The sequence below is a fragment of the Danio rerio genome, chromosome 2, assembly GCF_052040795.2.
Source record: "Danio rerio strain M-AB ecotype USA chromosome 2, GRCz13ab, whole genome shotgun sequence".
In the NCBI taxonomy this organism is placed as follows: Eukaryota; Metazoa; Chordata; class Actinopteri; order Cypriniformes; family Danionidae; genus Danio; species Danio rerio.
Window position 1 is genome coordinate 26,714,201 of NC_141022.1, and position 21,386 is coordinate 26,735,586.

At 36.0% G+C, this 21,386-nt stretch overlaps 3 protein-coding genes across 3 annotated transcripts in view; 2 read left to right on the top strand and 1 right to left on the bottom strand.

Annotated features, from left to right (window-relative positions):
• The window catches only part of kifap3b (kinesin-associated protein 3b), a 78,995-nt gene extending 62,119 nt beyond the window's left edge, over positions 1 to 16,876 (top strand). Inside the window, 1 exon segment of the mRNA NM_001144045.1 lies at positions 15,498 to 16,876. Within this exon segment, the coding sequence (NP_001137517.1) occupies positions 15,498 to 15,582 (85 nt within the window). The 3' untranslated portion in view covers positions 15,583 to 16,876.
• The window catches only part of csrnp1a (cysteine-serine-rich nuclear protein 1a), an 811,199-nt gene that overhangs the window by 60,639 nt on the left and 729,174 nt on the right, over positions 1 to 21,386 (top strand). The window lies entirely within an intron of this gene.
• Positions 18,946 to 21,386, bottom strand: part of niban1b (niban apoptosis regulator 1b) — a 59,524-nt gene continuing 57,083 nt past the window's right edge. Inside the window, exon 14 of the mRNA XM_087240820.1 lies at positions 18,946 to 20,292. Within this exon, the coding sequence (XP_087096946.1) occupies positions 19,484 to 20,292 (809 nt within the window). The 3' untranslated portion in view covers positions 18,946 to 19,483. The remainder of the gene's footprint in view (positions 20,293 to 21,386) is intronic.

Genomic DNA, 21,386 nt, shown 5'->3' on the forward strand with positions numbered 1-21,386 from the left:
ATATTTTATATGCATATATTTGACTTTGTCATGCTAAAATTACTTGATTAAAATTTTTGTTATGTCCACATGCCTCTAACTTTTTTTTTATTATTTCACATGACTTTTTAGGGCTCAACACTAAGGATTTACCTTTTTTTTTCTCTGGCCGCACCAAACAAATTATTTTCTTGACATCAATGTGTTAAAATAATCTAAATACAGTTGTATGCATGCACTTTTTATTCAACAAAATGTTCTTTAAAAAACAATTGACATGTAATTTTTATTCTCATGTATCTAAAACTATAAACAGCAGTTTGTCCAGACTAAAGGTCACAGATCATCAGGTAAATATAGATAAATGAAGAGTTAATCTCTTATTAAAGCAATGTTTTTATAAAGGATGATAATTAAACCTTATTAACAAAAATAACTCCAAGTAAAAGAAGCATTCTATATGCAATAATGACAGCATGATCACCTGCAAACGGTTATCCTTAGGCACAATAATAATCTGTTCAAAGAATGGTAAAAGCGAAAGCGGCAACCGCTGCTGCATACAAAAAAAACTGGAGATCTCTTGAAAGCAGCAGGACTTTTTTTCCAATCTATTTCAAAGGGAAATGATCGCAACAGTTGCGTTTCCAGGCACGGTTGTTGTGCGCAAGGAAACAAGAGCTTTTAAGCACTCGCGCTCATCACAGCAGCTGTATCTCGCTCACAATGTCAGTGAGTAGTATTGAGTAGTTAAGTTACTGTTCATATAAAGCCATTAGAAAAAGTTATTTAAATACAATTTTAATGTTGTAATTAGTTACTTTTTTAAGGTTATACGTAACCAACTTTGAGTAGGAACTATAAAATTTTAATCCTGAATTTTATTCTAATGACAAAGCTGCTGTCTCAAATTTTAAAGATAATTTGCATTGCTCAGAGAAAGACCGAGATGCAGGTTTGAATGACATGGAGATGCTATTGTTGTTGATTGTCTTTATTTTGTTGAAATTCTCCAAAGTTCAATGGTAATGTTCAAAGAGAAGGTGAAAAATGCCTGTTTTTTTTGTTTGTTTATGTTATTTTTTATCATTTGGAGTATATAATAATTAGTTCTACTATGCCTGTCTGATGCTCTATCTCTCCACACTTTTGGCCTAAAAATAAACATGCCTTTTAAGTCCTGCACAGCCAAATATATTGTCCACATTCCTCAAAAAACACACACATGTGCTTAGAGATGAAGAACGATTCACCTCACCTCTGATCCATCAGGAAATGGCTTCATCACTTGTGTTTGATATGCAGCTCTGATTCTGCATACTTACCTTTGTAGTCTAAACTAAGCCCTAATAAGTGCATACCCGATGCGAAGGCTTTTCCTGGAGATGTTTATTATGCGCTCTGAGCTTTGTATGGAGAATGCGCTGCTCGTCAGCCTGTTTGTTTTGGCTGGGTGTGGATTTGGGCACTTTTGCAGACGGACGGCTAGGCGTTGAGTGCCGAAGGGCTGTCATGTGGGTGAGGATAGAGACGGGGATCCAGATGGAGGAGGCGGCTATCCAGCGGCTCTTTGTAAAACGATACATGTCAAATATACACTGAGGGTTGGGGTGGTGGGAGGGGTGCAACGTGGGATGAATGGTTTAATTTGAGCGAGCAGCTCTGAGTGACAGAGGTTACCATAATAATCAAATAGAGTCTCAGTCTTTACTTTAGACGCTTGTGAAACGAGGTGTGTGAACGCAAGGCTTTTGGAGTGGTTTGGCTTCAGGACCAAGCGGAGACTGGTATTTGATTAGCTCAAGTGGTCCGTCATGATTCATGTGCAGGGGTTTTGCTTGATCTAATCAAATTTTATAATGTTAGTTTATGTTTTTTGTTTAAACGGATGTATACTGAGCAGCACATTTCAGCTATTGTGACATGGCGGTTAAAACTTAAGATTGTTTTAAAACACATTAAATGAATTTCACACTTTTACAGATTCTATCTGATATTTTTTATTAAGTTAATCACATTTAAATGACATTTACTCTTTGTTTGAACGAATTCTTTAAAATGAGCTGAAACAACACAGTTCTTAAGTGTTTGGGGGGACAACTTAATTGTTTTAAAGAACCTTATTATTCCAAGGTGGCAAATTGTCATGGATTTATTAAATTGATGGTATCATAGCTAAGAGTCATGTAAAAGTTAACACAGTTCCCAAGAAAATAATAAGCAAGACAACTGTTTTTAACATGGATAATAATACATTTTAATGGTAATTCAATTTTTCACAGAAAATTATCATATTAGAAAGATTTATGAAGGATCATGCAGAATTAAAAATTAGAGCTATAATGATGAAAACTCATCTTTGCCAGCATGTATAGGCAAAATAATTGCAAATATGTACTTAATAAAATGATTATTTTAATAAATAATACTAAAATTATTCATCCATTCATTTTTCAACTCCACACAGAAATGCCAACTGACCCAGCCGAGGCTCGAACCAGCGATCTTCTACTATTATTATTATTGTTGTGTGACACAGTGGCACTGTGGGTAGCACATTCACCTGACAGCAAGAAGGTCATTGGTTTGGCCCCGACTGGGTCAATTTGCATTTCTGTGAGGAGTTTGCATGTTCTCCCCGTGTTTGTGTGGGTTTCCTCCGATGCTCCGGTTTTCCCCACAAGTCCAAAGACATGCGTTACAGGTGAATTGGGTTGAAAACCTGAAAATATTGACCAGCTAGATAACAACCTTACATAATACCATTGCAGTAAAGTTCCCTGATTTTTTCGCCAGAATAAGAATATAGTTCATAGCCATATCTGCCTAGAGAATAGCAACTTTTAATTTTCTGTTCGTCTTAGTACACAATGTAAAAACAGAATAGTTGAGCTTTAAATAGGAAAATATCTAAAGACCCTTTTTTTTTTTTTGAGCGAAATGCTAATGGTCTAATCCAATTCAATGATTTATGCTAAGCTAAGCTAACAGTGCTCCTACCAGACCCGGAGATCAGCTGAATTAATTAAAAAACTCAACTGCGCTGTAAAAATATCTGTGAATTACCAGTTTCCGTATTTTTGTGTTTTCTGTTTATTTACGATTATGAATTGCATTTTGGGATCTTGATCTCAGCTCTGTTGACATTTGATATTGAAAATTCAAAGTTGCAGTTTTACAAAGTGACTTTTATTGACATTTTAGAAGTTTGAAATATTATAATGTAAATATATAGAGAAATAAGCCTTCAAAATAATAGAGAATGTACTGCTAATTTGTTATAAAGTATTTGTACTTTAATAAACAACACTAACTTAGACAATACAGTATATCACTTTAAAAATGTTCATAAAAGTCACTTTTTCAAACTTATCAAGGTTAAAAGTTGTTGGAAGAAAGATTAAGATCCCATAATTAAATTCAAATGCATAAATTAATAAGGTTAAAATAAAAGTTAATAAAACATAAATCACAAAATACTAAAAACTGCTAATTTATGGATATTTTTAACAGTGTGTTTAACTCCAAAGGATATAAATGAGTAAAATGAGTGTGTTAAGGCAGAGTGTTCCTTTAAAAGCCATAAAAGGTCAACATATGACAGTTTTTAAAACTAAACACACTGTTACCCATATAACAATCAGCAGATCACTGTTAATTCCCACCGCTAGAGTTTGAGAATGAAGACAGATGATGTACTGAATCCAACCCAGAGTGGTCAACTTTACACACTGTCTGCAGATGCTCCACTGATGGCTGCGAGGAGTAAAAACACAGTTTGGTGTGCGTGTCTTTTGTGTGCACGCATCAGACTGACAAATCTGCCTTTATTCAAGCCGTGTGGCACTGCGTGTCCCTAAAGCCTTGGGGAAAATGCTTTAAACGCAGAAGGAAAATAGAAAACAGGGCCATGGAGACGCAATCAGGCAAATGAAAGTGGGAGGAGGGGGTGTTGTTGATTTGACACAGCACAAGGTAGAATGTGTAACTCGAGTAGTGACAGGACTGAGAGATCAAAGAGCAACTTAGGGGGAAAAAAGTTCTTTTTTTAAAGGAGTGGAGAGCCGTTTCCTGTGCAAACACACTCTTCTGAGCTATGAAACAATGTCTGGTTAAAAGGGCTTTTTTACGGGCACCTTTGGCCGTTTCCTTCTCCAGAGCATCAGAGGTGACCGGGCTCCCCATGAGCTGTCAATCGCACTCCTGCTCGGCTTTTATTGCCCTGTTTTGAAGCCCTGCGCAGGATGAGGTGACAGCCGACTCATAATTGGACAGGAATGTGAATCAGGAGGCCGATATAAATGGTCAAAGATAATCACATTTAAACTATTCGTTCACCCTAAAACTATAATTCTGTTATATTAACTCACCATCACTTAGGTCCAGGCACATCTTCAGAGCACAGATTTTTTTTAAATAAAATGTGTGAGTTCCTCCATTAAATCTGTTCAATCTTAACAACCTTAAATGTTTTGAGCTTTTGCACATTTTAAGTAGTTAATCTTGGTTTATTATTGAGTCGATTCCCCCCAAAGCCTGGGCCACAAAACCAATTTTGTCATAAGAGCAGATTGTTTTTTTAAATTCAGATGTAAACATCATCTAAAAAAAATGTACAAGTGAGCTTTGATGTTTGAAACTTAAATAAACAAGCAAGATTAATGTTTGGGTGTTTAAGACAGGACAATATTTGGGCAAGATACCACTATTTGAAAATCTGCAATTCGAGGGTTCCAATTAAAGTTCCTAGCAATGCATATTACCAAACACTATAAAATACACTAGACATGTCACTCATATAGTTTTGAAAAAGAAAAAGTGTAACGGTCAATATGCCAATTGAAGGCCCGCCTACTAGTACAGGAGCCAATCATCCATTAATACAGTCTGACAATTGTCAGGGGCAGAAGCTCGGATCAGACGTGTGCTTTTACACACTGGAATCTCAGCGTATACTTGCTTCACAGATACATCCACATAAAGCTTCAGATCTGTACATGAACGAACTATATTTGAAAACAAAAGTTTTTTGGTGTTGTAATCTGTAGCAATCGTGAGGTACACTCACATCACATGACAGCAACTACTTAAACACCCACAAACTTGCAAACAAAGAGTCGTTTTCATTTCTAGAGGAGATTCGCCATCAAGACCTATTTGTGAATTACTTCTGAAGAGCAGTGCAATCTGACAAAGCAATATTCAGAAGATGATGATGTGTAACACTGCTTTAAATAAGGCTGGTGTCGTGATCTCGTTGTTTTCTAAAACAAATTAACATAAACCTAAAAACCTAAAAAAAAATGGCTGATTTTGTATGATTCTAGTTTTTAGAAACAAAACTTATGAGGTAGTGGATGCTTAATTTTATTGGTGGTTCCAAATATGTGATGTAATCATAAGCATGACAAACAGTTTTGGAGAATTTGATGTTTTCTCATTAGACAGAATGCAGAGTATACTGCTCGAGAGGCGTTTCAAAGATGTCTGCAGGGTTAAATGACTTGTGTTAAAGGGACTTTGATATCAATAATCAAAAAGTAAGTTTTGATATACAGTTGGATATTTCAAAAGTGTCTTCATGGAACATGAGCTTTGCTTTTGGTTGAAATGAAAAATCAATCATTTTGACCGATACTATGTATATTTGGTTATTGCGAAAAAATTCAACATGAGACTGGTGTTGTGGTCCAGGGTCACAAATGTGTAAAGCACGTTGAGTATGGAGCCAGATCAGTTTCAAAAATAATACATTTGCAAACATAAAACTCATTCCTGCACAGCACAATTGACATTTACTTCATTTCAAATAATGATTTTAAATCAAATCTGTAAATTCAGAATAGAATTCACAAGTAAAATCCATAAATATTTTTCCAAATGAACTGGGTGTATTTGTGAATGTGTTTTGAATTTATGAATTGTGAATTGAATTTACAAATTTGATTAATTTTTGATTAATTTTTGATTTAAATTTGTTTCCCCCACAGTCCAAAGGCATGTGGTTCAGGTGAATTGAGCAGGCTAAATTGTCCGTAGTGTATGTATGTGTGTGAATGAGTGTGTATGGATGTTTCCCAGAGATGGGTTGCAGCTGGAAGGGCATCTTTTGCGTAAAACATATGCTGGATAAGTTGGTGGTTCATTCTACTGTGGTGACCCCTGATTAATAAAGGGACTAGGCCGAAAAAGAAATTCATGAATTTTATTTTGTAAATGTATTATTTTTGAGACTGATCTGGCTTCATAGTACAGTGTTCAGAAAAGCGCTATGTAAATGGAACAGATTATTATTATTATTATTATTATTATTATAAGAATACATCTTGTAACAATCAAATAACTTTTTATTTTCTGTCTCTCTTAGTACATAATGTAACTACAAAGTTCAACTTTAAATAGGAAATTATCAAAACTTATCTTTTTTTGGGAAAACTCCACTATATTTACAGCCATTCTTAACATTCTGTGCTCTTGTAGTTTTATTAACCTTTGCATACCCAAAGTTCCCACTTTATTTGGCCACTCTTGTTTTCAGATGCTTGGAATCATCTGCAGCAGACCTTAAAGCTTTACACTTTCAGCTAACAGTAAGAGTTAAGTTAACAGTACACCGTGTTTGTTTGTTTTTTTTTTTTTTGTTTTTTTACTTGTTTTTTCCACGTGTTATTATCTATATCTGAAATTGTCATTGTATTGTGTTTCTGCTGCTTTGTATCTGCTCTTTATGTTGCCTCTTGGCCATGTCAACATTGTAAATGAGAACTGGTGCTCAATTGACTTACCTGGTTAAATAAAGGTTATTTTAATTTTGAGTGAGATGCTAATGGTCTAATCCGATTTAATGATTTATGCTAAGCTAAGCTAAAAGTGATCCCGCCAGACCCGGAGATCAGCTGAATGAATACAGAAATAGCAAAACTCAACTGTTTTACTTTAGGAGACTTGTAAAATGTTCATATTTCCAAAAAACAATGTCAGCGATAACAGGTCAAAGAAATGTTTGGGTTTCTTGTTCTTTTCTGTTTGTGGTGATGAATGATGTATGAAAGCCTTTGATTGACACAAGGGTGGTCAAATGATGTAAGAATTTTCAATCCCTGAACTCCCTTTCTTATCAGGCCTAGTTCATAGTGTCATTTCAGGCGTTAATATCCTTCCATAATTAATGACGTGATGATACCAAGCTGAAGCACGAAGTGAACTCCGATAACTCGCAGCTATAAATTCTCAATGCAATAAAAGCGGCTCTCCTTCTGCACTTGATTATCTTGCTCTCTGGAAGCTTGTATTTCTAGCTAAAGAACTCACTTTTAGGCGAAGGCCAACTGTGGTGGTAAAATGTAGGCGCTGTAGTCAAAAAAACAGTCGTTAAGAGCACCTACAGGTGGAATGAATCCTTCTTACCCGCTGCTCAAATGTAGCCTGACAGATCTGGCAGACCAATAGGAAAAAGACATATTTTAGACAGCAGTGCGTGCGTGTGTGTGTGAGTCGGGTGCAAAGAGAAGCTCACTGGGTTTGATTACTAGAGGTCATACGAGGCTAAAAACAACACAATGTAATGTGGGCACAGAGGGGCAAAGCAAACAGCTCATAATTTAGAGGCTCGAGTCTGCTGGTTTAGACTCAGCCAACAGCCAATTTGTTTCTAGAACCGCAACACTTTCCTGACAGTAAATGGCTTGTTGAGGTGCGAGAAAGACAGGAGTATGTAGCACCTTTATTGTTTTAAATTCTTCTGCACACTTGAATATTACATCTTGGTTGCTTGATTTTGAAGAAACACTCCACTTTTTTGGAAGTAGGCTCAAGTCCCCTGAAATAAAATATACTGTAGATCAAGGAACTTTGGCGTATTATGGCTGCAGCAGCAACACAAAGACACCACAGTCATAGTACGGCAGCAATTTACTATGATTATTACCTCAGAATGAGTGTATATTCCCTAGCAATACTGACATAGAAAATAGCAAGTTTTTATTTTGTTGTTGATGTTAGTACATAGTCAGGGTGTCCGCGGGGTCTTAAAGTATTAAAAGTTGACAAATTAATTATGAGAAAATTAAGGCCCTTAAAAGCTATTAAAAAGTATTGATCACATTTTGCGAGGTCTTAAAGTTTGTTCAAACGTTGTCCAAAGTGTTTGACTCCAATGTCATGTCACTCTTTATTAAGTTAAAGGTTAGATACTGATTTGATACTGATTAGAACTTGGAGGTGGTGATGAGGTCTTAAAATATTCTGAGAAGGTCTTTAAAAAGTCTCAAACAGGTATTAAAATTATCTTTAGGATTCCTGCATATACCCTGATAATGTAATGACAGAAAAGTCAAGCTTTAAATAGGAAAATTATCAAAATTATTTTTTTCAATTGAGATGCCAAAGCTCTAATCCATATCAATGATTCCAACTAAGCTAAGCTAAAAACTTGACGTCCTTAGAAGCAGGAAAAAATACTCAAAAGGGCAATGTCTGCTGGTTCCCAAAACTCTTCTGAATATCTTTTGTTCAACAGAAAACAACAAATGGTTTTGAAAGAGTGAAGGAAGAGTAAATGTTAACAGGATTAAATCCATTGAAGAGAACTTAAAACAGTTTTTGTTTTACAAGTTTTCTAAAATGTTATGTTGAATTATTCAAATAAGGCATAATTTCATAAAATGCACACATTTACATACATTTCTAGCACAAAAGTCTGAACATTGGATGAAAGTCATGTTTTCTTATTTACTTATTTGAGTTTGGTTTTTATAGATGAGATTTATACTCTTATTATCACAAAAAAATGCAGTGAACAGCCAGAAAAAAAAATCCTTTTTCATAATTGTATAATCAAGAAATATATGCACTGTATAATGGGTTTTCCTTTTAATATCTATGATTGTTTATTGTTATTTAGTGTGTCGTTGACACTGTCTAGTCAGTGTGTTGATTTGGTCTTACTGTTTCTCTGTTATTGTAAATCTTTATATCGTTATTGCTTTTTTTTATAGACTAAGGTCAGTGTGTGGACTTTAAATTTAACTTCCAAATTAAAGTTATTAGAGTTGTAAAACATATGCCGGAATAGTTGGTGGTTCATTCCTGTGTGATGACCCCTGATAAAAAAGGGACTAAGCTGAAGGAAAATGAATGAATTATTAGGGTAAATATCCTGTTTTGGAAGTATTCAGCATGCTTAGACCACAAACAATTACAGTATAAGTATAGTATATTATATATTAAGCATAGTATTGTTTTTGTTTTAAGAACAATAATTTAAACACCCAAATCTGTGGCATCAAGTGCAAAATGTGCTAAAACTTTTTTCAATATGCAGAATTTTTTTCAAATTATTAATATTGTTTGGGGCCTTTTTCCCCAGAATATGACGATTGTTTAGATACTAATACTGATTACTATTGTTTCTGAAATAAACTATTTGTCATGTTGACTAAAAATTCATACAAATCATCACCTTAGAATTATAAGGTTCTATCTGACATTTTTGTCAAAATTGAGTTGTTCACATATTCTTATTAAATGACAACCTATTTACATTACATGACATTTTTTTTATAAGTTGTTTACATTTTAAAACTTTTTATTTAAAAAAAAAAAAAAGTTTATCCACAAAGTCGAACTCTTGCTTGGCTCTATAAGGTTCTTTCTGTGAGCCAATCAGCACTTTTAATGCACGCACGAGGACCAGTCAGGATCAGCTTTCTTTGTCATTTCGCTGGATTGCTCCATTGACTGTGGGTAAAACAAAATCACACAAAATCAGAGTCAACTAAATAATGCCGCACCACACAAAATTAAGAAGAAACCTGAAACTGAAAAGGTGTGTAAATGTGATGATTTAGAAGCATTTTTTGACATTAAGATGAAATCTTATATTTTACATTGTTGAAGAAGAAACTTGAAGGACAAATACATAATTTAATTCATGGGGCAAATAATCCAACACATATAATTCAATAATTCATATAAAGCATACAATTTAATACATATGAACAGAATAATTTAATCTGCACTGGACAACATTCTTAGCAATGCCTTGTATGATTCATTTGAACTAGAAAAAATATTAAACCTTAAACATGAAATAAATTTTACAGAAAGCAAAAATGTAACTTTCTCAAGCATCAACATCGTTGATTTGGTGTTGTTGACCTTGTTACAACACCAAATTATATATTTAGGGACCGAGCACCGAAACGGTGCGTAGGCCCTATTGGAATTGCTCCGTTTATTAGGGACCGAGCACCGAACGGTGCAAGGCCCTATTGGAATTGCTCCGTTTATTATTATTATTATTATTATTATTATTATTATTCTTTTCCGGAATGAATCGCGATTTTGAGGGGCTAAACATGCCCGAAAACTCACGGAACTTTGCACACGCCTCAGAAGTGGCGAAAATTTACGTTTATTATGGGTCTCGGAAGTGGGCGTGGCAAAATGACTCGACAGCGCCACCTAGAAAAATTAAACGGACGAGCCCCCGATCCACGAATCACGCACATGCACGAAAATTGGCACACACCTCAAACATGCCAAAACATACGAAAAAGTCTCTTGGAGCCATATCTCAAATCCAACAGGAAGTCAGATATTTTTAACTTCCTGCAGCGAAAAAGTGGCATTTTTGCCATTTCCAGGCGTTGTATTTTAACGAACTCCTCCTAGGGATTTTATCCGATCAACACCAAAATTAGGTTTTATCATCTAAAGGCCTTGGCGATGTTAAATTGCGAAGCTTTAGAGTTTTCGTCGATGGGCGTGTCCGTGGCGGCTTCGCAAACTTTGACAATTCGCCACAAAACAGGAAGTCATTATAACTCAGTGATACATTATCCGATCTGCCTCAAAATTCACACGCTTGATAAGCGTCCTGACCTGAACACGTTTACATGCCAATATCCAGATACAGTTATAGCGCCACCTGCTGGCCACAGGAAATGACATGTTTTACAGTGTGACAAACTCCTCCCACAAACTTTATTGTACCAGCACCAAATTTGAGTGGTGTTATCTGAAAGCTCTAGCGATGATATATTGTGAAGATCTAGAGTTTTCGCAGAGGGGCGTGTTTGTGGCGGCATGACAAACCTCAACGCTTCGCCATGGAACAGGAAGTCCTTATAACTCAACCACACCAAGTCCGATCAGCCTAAAACTTCACATGCTTGATAAAAGTCCTTTCCCGAACACATCCCCATAACAATAGTGAAGTGGGCGTGGCAAAATGACTCGACAGCGCCACCTATAAAAATTAAACGGACGAGCCCCTGATCTACGAATCACGCACATGCACGAAAATTGGCACACACCTCAACCACGCCAAAACATACGAAAAAGTCTCTTGGAGCCATATCTCAAACCCAACAAGAAGTCGGATATTTTTAACTTCCTGCGGCAAATAAGTGGCATTTTTGCCATTTCCAGGCGTTGTATTTTAACGAACTCCTCCTAGGGATTTTATCTGATCGACACCAAAATTAGGTTTTGTCATCTAAAGGCCTTGGCGATGTTAAATTGTGAAGCTTTAGAGTTTTTGTCAATGGGCGTGTCCGTGGCGGCCTCGCAAACTTTGACGATTCGCCACAAAATCGGAAGTCATTATAACTCAGGCATGCATTATCTGATCTGCCTCAAAATTCACATGTTTAATAAGAGTCCTGACCTGAACACATTTACATGCCAATATCCAGATACAGTTACAGCGCCACCTGCTGGCCACAAGAAATGTCATGATTTACAGAGTAATAAACTCCTCCCACAAAATTTTTCGTATCAGCTCCAAGTTTGGTTGGTTGTTATCTGAAAGTTCTAGCAATTACATTTTGTTAGGGTCTGAAATTTTCACAGAAGGGCGTGTCTGTGGCAGCATGACAAACCTCAACGCTTCGCCATGGAACAGGAAGTCCTCATAACTCAACCACACAAAGTCCGATCAGCCTGAAACTTCACGTGGTTGATAAAAGTCCTCCCCTGAACACATTCACATAACAATATTGAGTCATTCATAGCGCCACCTGATAGCAGAAGGTAGTTTGGCTTATAACTCAGCCAAACAATGTCCGATCTGCCTGAAAATTCACAGGTTAGATGAGATGCCTCTCCTAAAGACATCTACATGCTGATCTTGAGTCACAGTTATAGCGCCACCTGCTGACAGGAGGAAGTTTTGCATAAATCTGTGATTTTTCTCAGGTTCTTTATATATATCGGCTGAAATTAATATTGTTCGCTGTTCTCTGTTATCCTGAGGCTACCGGGCGGCGGTGAGCCTGGGTGCGAGGTCCCTATCATCGCTGCTTGCAGCTTTAATTATTATTCTTCTTCTTCTTCTTCTTCTTCTTCTTCTTCCGCGGAATGAATCGCGGTTTTGAGGGGCTAAACATGCCCGAAAACTCACGAAACTTTGCACACGCCTCAGAAGTGGCGAAAATTTACGTTTATTATGGGCTTCGGAAGTGGGCGTGGCAAAATGACTCTACAGCGCCACCTAGAAAAATTAAACGGACGAGCCCCCGATCCACGAATCACGCACATGCACGAAAATTGGCACACACCTCAAACATGCCAAAACATACGAAAAAGTCTCTTGGAGCCATATCTCAAACCCAACAGGAAGTCAGATATTTTTAACTTCCTGCGGCGAAAAAGTGGCGTTTTTGCCATTTCCAGGCGTTGTATTTTAACGAACTCCTCCTAGGGAATTTATCCGATCGACACCAAAATTGGGGTTTGTCATCTAAAGGCCTTGGCGATGTTAAATTGCGAAGCTTTAGAGTTTTCATCTATGGGCGTGTCCGTGGCGGCCTCGCAAACTTTGACGATTCGCCACAAAAGAGGAAGTCGTTATAACTCAGGCATGCAATATCAGATCTGCCTCAAAATTCACACGCTTGATAAGCGTCCTGACCTGAACACGTTTACATGCCGATATCCAGATACAGTTACAGCGCCACCTGCTGGCCACAGGAAATGACATGATTTACGGAGTTATAAACTCCTCCCACAAATTTTATCGTATCAACACCAAAATTGAGTGGTGTTATCTGAAAGCTCTAGCGATGTTATATTGTGAAGATCTAGAGTTTTCGCAGAGGGGTGTGTCCGTGGCGGTATGACAAACCTCAACGCTTCGCCATGGAACAGGAAGTCCTTATAACTCAACCACACAATGTCCGATCTGCCTGAAACTTCACATGGTTGATAAACGTCATCTCTTGAACACATCCACATAACATTATTGAAGTGGGCGTGGCAAAATGACTCGACAGCGCCACCTAGAAAAATTAAACGGACGAGCCCCCGATCTACGAATCATGCACATGCACAAAAATTGGCACACACCTCAAACATGGCAAAACATACGAAAAAGTCTCTTGGAACCATATCTCAAACCCAACAGGAAGTCGAATATTTTTAACTTCCTGTGGCGAAAAAGTGGCTTTTTTGCCATTTCCAGGCGTTGTATTTTAACGAACTCCTCCTAGGGATTTTATCCGATCAACACCAAAATTGGGTTTTATCATCTAAAGGCCTTGGCGATGTTAAATTGCGAAGCTTTAGAGTTTTTGTCGATGGGCGTGTCCGTGGCGGCCACGCAAACTTTGATGATTCGCCACAAAACCGGACGTCATTATAACTCAGGCATGCATTATCAGATCTGCCTCAAAATTCACACGTTTAATAAGAGTCTAGACCAGAACACATTTACATGCCAATATCCAGATACAGCTATAGCGCCACCTGCTGGCCACAGGAAATTACATGATTTACAGAGTAATAAACTCCTCCCACAAATTTTTTTCGTATCAGCACTAAATTTGGTTGGTTGTTATCTGAAAGCTCAAGCGATGATATATATTGTGAAGATCTAGAGTTTTTGCGGAGGGGCGTGTATGTGGTGGCATGACAAACCTCAACGCTTCGCCATGAAACAGGAAGTCCTTATACCTCAACCACACAATGTCCGATCTGCCTGAAACTTCACATGGTTGATTAAATTCTTCTCTTGAACATATCCCCATACCTATATTGAGTCACAGTCATAGCGCCACCTGCTGACAGAAGGAATTTTACCTTATAACTTAACCACACAATGTCTGATCTGCCTGAAACTACACATGGTTGATTAAATTCCTCTTCTGAAGACATTTAAAAGCCAATATTGAATCTGTCATAGTGCCACCTGCTGGCAGAATGTAGTTTGGCTTATAACTCAGCCACACAATGTCTGATCTGCCTGAAACTTCAAATGGTTGATTAAATTCCTCTCCTGAACACATCCACATAACATAATTGAGTCAGTCATAGCGCCACCTGCTGGCAGAAGGTAGTTTGGCTTATAACTCAGCCACACAATGTCCGATCTGCCTGAAAAATCACACGGTTGATAAGACTCTTCTACTGAAGGCATCTACATAAAAATCTTTAGTCACAATTATAGCGCCACCTGCTGACAGGAGGAAGTTCGGCATAAATCTGTGATTTTCTCTGGTTATTTATATATATCGGCTTAAATTAATGTTGTTCGCTGTTCTCTGTCATCCTGAGGCCACCGGGCGGCGGTGAGCCCGGGTGCGAGGTCCCTATCATCGCTGCTTGCAGCTTTAATTTTTGGTTGTATTTCTTGAAAAGTAGTGCTTCAATGAATGATCTGCCAGATAGAACCTTATAACTGCAAGTGGAAAATGACTTTTCAGAATTAGAAGCATTTACCATGGTTTATTTACTCCAATTTGCAAATGTAAGAGAACTTTGATAATTTACATTTAGAGAACACTTAGGGTCTCTGTCACTTTAATGTATGAAAGTAAATTTGTCACACACATATTGTTTGCTATATTGAATGCAAAAACTTTGAAGCTCAACATCTCAAAATCATAAAAACACAGAAAGATCCTTATAATTCCAAGGTGACGAAATGTCTATAAACAGGGCACTTGTAATTTTTGCTCTTTAAATGTCAACCTTTGAATTGTATAAAACCAACATAACTATGAATTGTAAATCTAATTTTCCAGTCGTCTCTTATTTTATTCATTTTTAAAAGTATAATTTTTTTCTAACCAAAAAAGACTATTGTACATGTTTACCATCATTTAACAGATGTCAGCTAAAATGTCATTCAGTGTTACAGTAGTTTAAAAACTAAAGCATGATCACAAGCATGTTTCTACCTGTCACACTGAATCACAATAGAGCATCATTTCACCAATACTTTGACATTTTTTCACAAAACGTATTTAAACATTTTGCTTGCATTTAACATATTTAATGCATATAACATCAGTTTTTATTTAATACTAAAATCTCTTTGCCCCATTCCCATTTATACCATATTTAGAGAAATAAACACAACATTGACTCTCAATTAAATCTAATATAATGTGTCTGATCTTGAAGCATGTGTTACCGTCTTTCACCATAATCTGTATGGAAGCAGGCCATCTAGTGACTCACAAAGGTAACGTTCATCAGAAACAATGCTCACTTTCTTCCTTCTCTTTCCTCAGTAACGGATCAGATGGACGTCCTGCCACAGCCTATGGCTTTCGTCCGGACGAGCCCTTCTTCCATGGCTACGGCTCTACCAGATAAAGCTGCTCCGTAACACCATCTACATGTTCACTACAGCAACACTCAAATACTTCAAACCAACCAGTTCATTCAACAAACTCTTAGATTCAAAGAGACACCAGGAAAATGCTTAGTGATGCTATTAAGAGATGATCTATAGGGACTTTTTTCTGTTGAACACAAAAGAAGATATTCTAAAGAATGTTTTTAAAAAAATGCTACTGATATCCATAGTAGAAATAAATACTACGAAGTCAATGGCTAACAACTCTGTAGTTTTCTAAATGAATATCTTCTTTTGTGTTCACCAGTCAAAGGAAAACAAACAGGTTTGGGACAAGTGGAAAATGAGTAAATGATGACATGATGATAATATTTTCTGGGGTTATTGGTGGGTGAACTAATTATTTAATAATTTTAATGTATATTATTAAGCAGATTGGTGGTCTAAGTACATTTAAATATGAATGTATAGATCTGTTTATCTGATCGTTCATGAATAAAATCAATACATAGTTGTAAGGTGTTGATATTATTTATGAAAGTTCAGATATAGTGCTGTAGTCTTAGATCTGAGCGACACATACAGGGTAAAGTTGAATGAAAGTATCTGAGCTAAATATGATTACAGTTACATCTGACCTTCAGAATAGTCTTCATTTATTTATGTTTTGCTTAACATTTTATGTTAGCTTGTTTTTATATTTCAGGAAGTTCACTTTAACACTATATTCACTGAACTGGAATAGATTTGTTCAAATCTTCATAATCACTAAATATTAGTCATCCAAAATGCTGTTAATTGATCTTTTGCAAATTATAAACTATATGTAATAACCTCATACATACATTTATATCAACAGCTTCATGAAAACGTAGCATTACTCACTCTATGGAAAATAATACCTTGCACTATTCAAATAATATTTAGCAGAAATACTTAGTCTGTTTGTCGAATAGCACATAATACATCTCTGACATATTTATGAATGAACTACCTAACAATGTGCAGGATTCATTGCTGTGAAATAGTTGTATAATCCTATTATAAGGTGCTAAATGCTGCCTCTGGTTGTTGTTTTTTTATGTCATTGTTTTTACTTGAGATGTAGCACGCGTCCGTCTTATTTTACAGTACTGTAATGCTGTTTTAAGTTATGACAATGAATTCAGGATTCGATCGCTCTGTGATTACAGACCCAAATCGTGCCTCCTGACATCTCGGCCTTTGCTGCTAGAATGATCCTGTGAGTTTAACAGACTAATGTGAATCGACTGTCCTTTACTGCAAATGGAAGAAATAAAGACCATGCACTGATGCGGCGTTTCTGTTTTGTGTAAAAAAAAAAGTTTATTGAACAGACTCTTGGTCTTCTTGAGGAAATCATATGTACAAAAATACTGTCTCGTTTTCAGAAAATCTACAGCATGGTACAAAATAATGGTTTAGTGATCAGCATAATCTCCTGCTATTTACTGTAAGGAAGGAGTTGACTGTACAGGCCAGCGCAACGCTTTAATAAATTAGTCAGTCCACTAAAAAACATTTGTGTACCATATTCAAATGTAGAGTTTCTAGTTCTTGTCATTTCATTTAAACAGTGTAACTAAAAGGTTCCTACTTTAAAATGAAGTATTAACCATTATAAGAAAGACAGAAGAAAATAAACAGCCATATATGTGGGTCAATCATCAAAAGGATATGCACTGTTTATACAGTTGAAGTCAGAATTATTAGCCCCCTTTAAATGCTTTTTTCTTTTTCCCAAATGATGTTTAACAGAGAAAGGACATTTTCACATTATGTCTGATAATATTTTTTCCTCTGGAGAAAGTCTTATTTGTGTTATTTAGGCTAGAATAAAAACAGTTTTTAATTTTTAAACCATTTTAAGGTCAATATTATTATCTCCTTTAAGCTGTATTTTTTCAGATAGTCTACAGAACATACCATCATTATACAATCACTTGCCTAATTTCCCTAGTTAAGCCTTTAAATGTCACTTTAAGCTGTATGGAAGTGTCTTAAAAATATCTAGTCAAAAATTATTTACTGTCATCATGGCAAAGATAAAATAAATGAGTTATTAAGTTGAAAAAATCTTTCAGACATTGAGAGAAACAGGCATTGGGGAAAAAATAAACAGGGGGAGCTAATAATTCAGGGGGCTAAAAATTCTGTACAATGTTATTAGCCCTCCAGTGAAACTTAAATTCCCAAGTGCTGTTTAATCAAGTTTAATCATTTTTCCTGCATTTTTAAACTTAAAAAAATTGTTTTAGTAATTTATAAAAGTTTGTCTTAGCCATAATAACAGAACATAATATTTTACTACTTATTTTTGGAAGATACTTGTATTCAGTCTAAGGTGCCATTTAAAGACTTAACTAGATTTATTAGGCAAGTTCGATTAATTAGGCAAGTCATTAGCCAATCAAAAAAAATACCCTTAGTATAAAGTGACCTTAGCAGCTCAAAAAAAAATGTGTGTGTGTGTGTATGTACATATGTATATACGTGTGTGTGTGTGTGTGTGTATACACACGCTACAGATGAAAAGTTTAGGGAAATGAAATTAAAAGGATTCTGTTCAACAAGGTGACGTTTATTGAACATATTTTTTTAATTGTTAAATATTTATTACAATTTTGAATAACTACTTTTTTATTGTATGTAATTTCAAATGACATTATTACTCCAGTCATTATTGTTTTCATTACTATTACCATTAATAATAATAATTATTATTATTATTATTATAAAAAAAATCATAATTGTTAGAGTGATTTTTGAAGGATCATGTGACTGAAGACTGGAGTAATGAAGCTGAAAATTCCTCTTTAAAATCACTGGAATAAATTATTAAATTAAATGATAAACTACTTTTAAAGAGTTATTTAATAGTGCAATAACATTTTACAATTTTACCATTTATACTGTATTTTTGATTAAATAAATGCAGCTTTGGTGAGAAGCTTATTTTAAAACATTTAAAAATCCTCCTGACCCCAAACTTTTTTTTGTGTGTGTGTGTTTTTGTTTGTTTTTGTGTGTGTTTTTGTGTGTGTGTGTGTGTGTGTGTGTGTGTGTGTGTGTGTGTGTGTGTGTGTGTGTGTGTGTGTGTGTGTTATCCTTAGAATTTTCCCCCCATACTATGGAAGTCAAGACTTTTAGCTTAGCATAAATCATTGAATTGGATAAGACCATTAGCATTTCATTAACAATATATATATTTTCCTTCCTTTTTTTTTATTGGAGCCAAACAAAAAAAAAAGTGTTTGCGAGCGAAAAATGTATAATTTTGCCAAGATTTACAAGGACATTGACTAAAATATCATTCACTGTATATTGAGATTAACATTAACAAATTAATGATCAAAGTATAACACTAAAGTACTTTTTTTATTTTATTCATTCAAACATTGCATTATCTATCAAACTACTATGATTTACCCCTTGTCAGTCGTAGTCATTTTAATTATAATACAATTTAGTATTATCTTTTATACATTTTTAAAAGTACAAGTCAGAATAAGTGTTGACTAATTTTTCCATTCATGTATCCGTTACGATGAATGTTGATTATTTCAGTCTTTTTTTTAAAGCATTAAATACATGAATTTAACATTCTTTCTATGTACATTTGTCGATTTAATTTGATGGAGACACCGGATTGAAATGTCCCATCTTTGACCCATATATATATATAGCTTTAATTTATTTCTATTATTATTAATTGTTGTTAATATGATGCAAGATAATATTAAAAAAGAGAGTGAATTCTGTTTACACAGGCACTTGTTTGCTATGCAGGTCAAAGTATATAAAATGTCATTGATAATGAAATGTAAAAAATAACACTGTAGTTGCATTAGTTAGCAGAGTTGGATGGTTTTCTAGAATCTTCTCATCCAAGCATGGTTAAGGCAGGTTTTCGGCACAGGGTCTCACCGTCTCCTCCACCTCGATGACCTCCATGATAAGATCTCTGATGCTCTGCACACCGTCAGCGCTTTCCTCTTCTGGATCTGCTGAAACGCTGCACTTCTCCACCACATCTGCTGCTAAAGCAACAGCGCCGCCTACTGGAACATCACAGTCAAGGGGAGAAACAGGACTGTCTTGTGTGTCATTTCCGTCCTCCTCGCTAGAAGGCGCTGCTTCAACACTCACAATCTTCTCCACAGTTTCTTCAACGGGTCCATCAGGTTGGACACATTTGGTTTCAGACTGTGAAGAACTTGCCTCTTCCTCTACATTTCCATTTTCAGATGCATCAACGAGAGGAACAGGACTTTCTGTGTTTGTAGAATTAAGATAAACCGCTCGGTCTGAGCTAACAGATCCATCTTCATCCTTCACTATAGATGAAGTCGACTCGGGTTGAGAAGATGATGACTCCTCAGCTGGTGAGACGTTTGCAGGTTCGCTTGAGGAAACGTCTGGAATGGGAGATGATGAACTGTTGAGTAATGTTGGCGGGAGATCTGCTTGAGGTGTTTCAGGTGTGATCTTCAGCACTGGAATGACTGTGGTCTGCTGGGAGATTTGGTGGATCATAAGCTCTGGCTGTCGAGAGGGGGTCACCGAGGCCTGCACTGGTGGTGGGCTTGATGGAGCAGAGAGCGGCGGCGTCCGGCTGTCCGCCAGACTGCTTTGACTTACACACTGCAGGTCAGTGCTGTCAGCAAACAGGTTGTTCTTCTTCAGACTGGCTGCTTCCTTTACCACTGTAAACACAAAGTAGACATATTGATAGATGTGGTGATGTTGTTGCTCTGAAGTCATTCCAAAGTCAAATCTAAGCACTTTTCAAGCTTTTCCCAGGTGCATTTTCAAAGTTTTCAAGCATTTTAAGCAAGTTTGGCAAGTTACATATTTACATAAATACAGCAGGTAAAATAAGTATTGGCATGATTTGTCCAGGTAAATATTTTTCTAAAGTAGCTGTTGACATAAAAATTGACCCAGACTTTTTTTAACTAAAACAATTAAAAATAATAAATTTTAAAAAATCTGAAAAATGTGTAATAACAATGGAGTGACACGAGGAGAAATGACTGATCTACTGAAATATTTTTTTTTGTTAACTACACAGCTGTTTTTTTTCCTCCAAGTCTAAAATTCTTGACGTTTCTGTGGGTCTCTTCTATAAAATCTCATCTTTAGTTCTTATATTATATTGGATTCAGATCATGTGATTGGCTGGGCCATTCTTGCAGCTTTGTTTTCTTTTCTGAAAGCAGTTGAGTTTTCATTGCTGTATTCGAGATCATTGTCTTGTTGAAATGTCGACACTTTTTTTATCTTCATCATATGGTAATGTAGGTGTTTAGACTGAGGCAGCTAATGTTTATTTACACTGGCAAGGAGCAGGGCTGCTGTATAACTACAGAGAGTATCCAGCTGCTGTCTGGGCTTTCCATGACTTTTCACAACCCACTTTCTTCATGTGTTCAATACTTTTTAACTTTATTAAATTTTATTACGCATAACTTAATTTCTAAATTAATTAGTTTTGTTTTCTGTGTACGTAGGTATTATTTTGGTTGTTACTAACAGCTAGTGAAAATTTCATATCAACAGCACCTTTAGAAATATGTTTTCTGAGAAAACTGGTGGCATGTTCAATACTTATTTTCCCTGCTATCGACACTTTATCACATATCAGATTATATCTGGTACAGTATTATAGTAGTATAAGTGTTCTGAGCGAAAATGTTGATGGGATATTTCCCCAACATTGAATTACAATCAGGCGACGCAGTGGCGCAGTAGGTAGTGCTGTCGCCTCAAAGCAAGAAGGTCGCTGGTTAGAGCCTCG